At 59.8% G+C, this 4,800-nt stretch overlaps 1 protein-coding gene across 4 annotated transcripts in view; it reads left to right on the top strand.

Moving 5' to 3' along the window:
- Positions 1-4,800, top strand: part of NLRC3 (NLR family, CARD domain containing 3) — a 19,806-nt gene continuing 15,006 nt past the window's right edge. For all 4 annotated transcript variants that reach the window (XM_012647591.1, XM_012647590.1, XM_012647589.1 and 1 more), the window contains exons 1-5: positions 1-48; positions 850-911; positions 1,167-1,368; positions 1,466-3,215; positions 4,151-4,237. In XM_012647591.1, coding sequence (XP_012503045.1) covers positions 1,191-1,368; positions 1,466-3,215; positions 4,151-4,237 — 2,015 coding nt within the window. In that variant the 5' untranslated portion in view covers positions 1-48; positions 850-911; positions 1,167-1,190. The remainder of the gene's footprint in view (positions 49-849; positions 912-1,166; positions 1,369-1,465; positions 3,216-4,150; positions 4,238-4,800) is intronic.

Genomic DNA, 4,800 nt, shown 5'->3' with positions numbered 1-4,800 from the left:
CCAATTCCTGGGGCCCTTCTGGAGGGGCCGCTGTGGCCTATACACCTGGTGAGGAGGTGGGGGTGTGCGTGGGGTCCTCCATGTCCACCTTGGCTACAGGAGGGTCGCAGAGGGGGATGACCGGTCTTCGCAACAAGGAGGCAAAGGAATGTGAATGGGTGGGCCTGGAGTGTGGCTTGGCCTCTTAGCATCTGTGCCACCATCCCCAGCAGCAAACAGAACTGCCTGTGGGCTGGGAGCCCCTGCACTCCTGGGAGACCCCAGGAAAACAGTACGAAAAGGAGCAGTGCAGCTGCTCTGAGAAGTAGCTTTGTCTCCCTTTCAACTTCTCCTCCTTTCTGTTCTTTTCTGATTCATAAACTTTACTTTTCAGAGGAATTTTAGGATTACAGAAAAATTGATGTGAAAGTACAGAGATTTCCCTTATACCCTCTGCCTGTGCCCCTCCAAACTCCACCACTATCAACATCCCCCACCAAGTAGTCCGTTTGTTACAATCAAGAAACCTATAGTGACACCTATAGTGACACTTCACTATCACCCAAAGTCCAGGGTTTACACTCGGGTTCACTCTTGGAGCTGAACATTCTATGGGTTTGGACAAGCACATAATGATGCCTATCCACCATTAGAGTATGCCACAGAGCAGTGTCACTCCCCTAAGGATGCTCTGTCTCCACCCCTAGCCCCTCCACCCCACCCCTGACCTCGTTACTGGCTCTACGTCTCCATACTTTTGCCTTTTCCAGAATGTTAGTAGGAATCGTGTGATGTAGTCTCCCAGACTAGCTTCTTTTGTTCCTCCCTCCTTTTGAGCGAATCTACTTGTAACCTCATCACCATTTCCAGGTCACAAATGAGGACACCAGAGTGCAGACCGGTGACACAGCCTGCCCAGGATCACCCAGCTGGTAAGTGACAGGGCCAGGGTGTGAGCCCAGAGCCCCAGTTACTATTCACTTGGCCCCTGCCTCCTTGTGACTGTTTCACCATCTGGAAACAAACGGCCCTTCCAGCCCCTTCTCGGAGGCCAGGCCAGTGGGCCACCTGCAGGCTGGGGAAGGTGGAAGGGGAGGTTCCCTGGCCCCATTCCTGAGGGTTCACTCACCCATCCCAGGTCACTGAGTAGGGGCAGCAGACAGCAGAGTCGGGCCCTCTCTTCACAGCTCCTGGCAGTGATCCCAGACTCCATGAGGAAGCAGGAGGTGCGGACGGGTGGGGAGGCTGGCCAGGGCCATGGCACCGGCTCCCCAGCCGAGCAGGTGAAAGCCCTCATGGACCTGCTAGCCGGGAAGGGCGGTCAGGGCTCTCAGGCCCCGCAGACCCCTGACAAGATGCCTGACTCTCCGTTGGGGCCCCACGGCAACGGTAGGACCCGCTTGGGAAGCCACGGAGGGGTCTACCTGGGCCCTCTCCCCTCCACCCTTCGCTGACCCCACCCTCCCCTCTGGCCTCTGTCCTGCAGACTCAAGGATACAGAGGCACCGAGAAGCCCTGCTGAGCAGGGCAGGAGGCAGCCGGGAGCTGAGCAGTGTCTCGCCCGGGCTTCCCACCCTTCTGCTGGTGGAGGGCCTCACTGACCTGCAGCTGAGGGAGCATGACTTCACACAGGTGGAGGCCACCCGTGGGCGCTGGCGCCCTGCCAGGGCCATTGCCCTGGACAGGCTCTTCCTGCCACTCTCCCGGGTGTCCATCCCGCCCCGAGTCTCCATCACCATCGGGATGGCCGGCATGGGCAAGACCACCCTGGTGAGACACTTTGTCCGTCTCTGGGCTCGAGGGCAGGTCAGCAAGGACTTCTCCCTGGTGTTGCCTTTGACCTTCCGGGATCTCAACACCCACGAGAAGCTGTGTGCAGACAGGCTCATCCGCTCCGCCTTCCCGCACGTTGGGGAGCCCAGCCTGGCGCTGGCAGCCCCCTCCAGGGTCCTCCTGATCCTGGACGGCTTGGACGAGTGTAAGACGCCCCTGGACTTCTCCAACACTGTGGCCTGCACAGACCCCAGGAGGGAGATCCAGGTGGACCACCTGATCACCAACATCATCCGTGGCAACCTCTTCCCGGAAGTTTCCGTCTGGATCACCTCCCGTCCCAGCGCGGCTGGCCAGATCCCGGGGGGCCTGGTGGACCGGATGACTGAGATCCGGGGCTTTAACGAGGAGGAGATCAGACTGTGTTTGGAGCAGATGTTTCCCGAGGACCAGACCGTCTCAGGCTGGGTCCTGAGCCAGGTGCGGGCCGACAGGGCCCTATACCTGATGTGCACCGTCCCAGCCTTCTGCAGGCTCGTGGGGTCGGCGCTGGGCTACTTGTGCCGCAACAGGCCGGGGCCCCGGGATGCAGAGCTGTGGCCTCCCAGGACCCTGTGTGAGCTGTACTCTTGGTACTTGAGGATGGCCCTCAGCGGGGAGGGACAGGAGAAGGGCAAGGCGAGCCCTCGGATTGAGCAGGTGGCCCATGGCGGCCGCAAGATGGTGGGAACGCTGGGCCGGCTGGCCTTCCACGGGCTGGTCAAGAAGAAGTATGTGTTTTACGAGCAGGACATGAAGGCATTGGGTGTGGACCTCGCTCTGCTGCAGGGGGCCCCGTGCAGCTGCTTCCTGCAGCGGGAGGAGACGCTGGCCTCTTCGGCCGCCTACTGCTTCACACACCTGTCCCTGCAGGAGTTTGTGGCGGCCGTGTATTACTATGGCGCATCCAAGAAGGCCATCTTCGACCTCTTCACCGAGAGCGGCGTGTCTTGGCCCAGGCTGGGCTTCCTCACGCATTTCAGGAGCGCGGCCCAGCGGGCCATGCAGGCTGAGGACGGGAGGCTGGACGTGTTCCTGCGCTTCCTCTCAGGCCTCTTGTCTCCCAGGGTCAACGCCCTGCTAGCCAGCTCCCTGCTGGCCCCAGGCGAGCACCAGGGCTACCGGGCCCAGGTGGCCGAGCTGCTGCAGGGCTGCCTGCGCCCCGACGCCGTGGTCTGTGCCCGGGCGGTCAACATCCTGCACTGCCTGCATGAGCTGCAGCACACGGAGCTGGCCCACAGTGTGCAGGAGGCCATGGAGAGCGGGGCCCTGGCTGGGCTGACCGGCCCTTTGCACCGGGCCGCCCTGGCCTACCTCCTGCAAGTGTCTGATGCCTGTGCCCAGGAGGCCAACCCGTCCCTCTGCCTCAGCCAGGGCGTCCTCCAGAGCCTGCTGCCCCAGCTGCTGTACTGCCAGAGCCTCAGGTGGGTGCCGGCGTGGGTTGGGGGGATGCAGGGGGCAGAGGAGAGAGAAGGACCTGGATGTTCCCCCACTTCACCACGCCCCTCTCTGTCTGCCTCCTGGGGCTGCCGTGACAAAGGACCACAAATTCAGTGGCTTCAAACAACAAAAATTTGTTCTCTCGCAATTGTGGAGGCTGGAAGTCTGAGATGAAGGTATCAGCGGGGCCGCACTCCCTCTGAAACCTGCAGGGGACAGTCCTTCCTTGCCTCTAGCTCTGGTGCTGTGGCAGCACTGCTCCATTCCCTGCCTCTGTGTCACATGCCGTCTTGTCCCTGTGTGTCTGTCTTCAGACAGACCTGTCCTCTCTTAAAAGGACACCATCACACCGGATTTCAGGCCCGCTCTACTCCCATGTGACCTTTTCTTAAATAATTACATCTGCAGCGACCCTCTTTCCAATTAAGGCCACATGCTTGAGGCACTGGGAGTCAGGACTTCACCATATCTGTCTGGGGGACACAATCTAATTCCTGGCACCCCCAACCCATCCCGACTGATGGAAGCTGACTCTGCCCTCAGCCGTCCTCCGTCCACTGCCCTGCACCTCAGCAAGCGGGCAGGCCAGGACGTGGGCTGAGCGTCCTCAGGAATCAGAGCAGCTTGGGGGCCCTCAGAAGTGGGAGAGCTTGCAAACGGTGTCCCGCAGAGGCACTCGGCATGCGGGTTGCTGGGACAACAGCCAGCAGAAAAGACGCCTATGGGACAGGAACCACAGGGCTCACGGGCACCCCGCCTCTCGTCTCCTCTGATAGAATGGTCCAAGCACACGGGTGTGCGGAGCGATCCCCAAGCTGCGGTGAGGGTGCTGGGGTGGGCTGGAGAGAGGCGGAGGGGGCCTCTCCCCCTGCCTTTGGGTGGCAGGACCACACTCACTGTCACTGCTCCCCTTTGCCAGGCTGGATGCCAACCAGTTCCAGGACCCCGTGATGGACTTGCTGGGCAGTGTGCTGAGCGGGAAGGACTGTCGCATTCAGAAGATCAGGTAACGCTGATCTTGGAGCCCCCCAGGGTGCCCACCTGTCTCGAGGGGTGTGGGCCCCCTCCCCATCATCCTCCCTCTCTGCTCACCTGGCCAGTGGCGCCTTCGAGGAGAGGTATCTTCGAAGCGGGTGCCTCAGGATGCAGCCTGCTTGTTTCTGCCCATTCTGGAACGTGCCAGGGGCTCAGGTACCTCATCTGTAAGAAGGAAAGGACCGGACGCTGCTGCGGACACGGAAGCATCTCTCCAGCGCTGTATGTGCCGGCGCAGCAGCCGCACGAGCGTCTCTAAGCTCCTCTCGACGTCTGCGGTCACACAGCATTCTGGGCACAGGATTGCACTGAATTAAAACATTTTTAGTGCTCGCTTCGGCAGCACATATACTAAAACTGGAACGATACAGAGAAGATTAGCATGGCCCCTGCGCAAGGATGACACGCAAATTCGTGAAGCGTTCCATATTTTTAAGTATTAAAAAAAAAAAATAGACTTAAAGACAAAGAGTAGAACAAAGATAAAGAGGTTCATTTCATAATGATAAAAGGGACAACTCATCATGAAGATAT

The sequence above is a fragment of the Propithecus coquereli genome, unplaced genomic scaffold (assembly GCF_000956105.1).
Source record: "Propithecus coquereli isolate 6110/MARCELLA unplaced genomic scaffold, Pcoq_1.0 Scaffold27, whole genome shotgun sequence".
In the NCBI taxonomy this organism is placed as follows: Eukaryota; Metazoa; Chordata; class Mammalia; order Primates; family Indriidae; genus Propithecus; species Propithecus coquereli.
The sequence above is the reverse complement of the archived record's forward strand: the minus strand, read 5'-3'. Positions and strand labels throughout refer to the sequence as shown.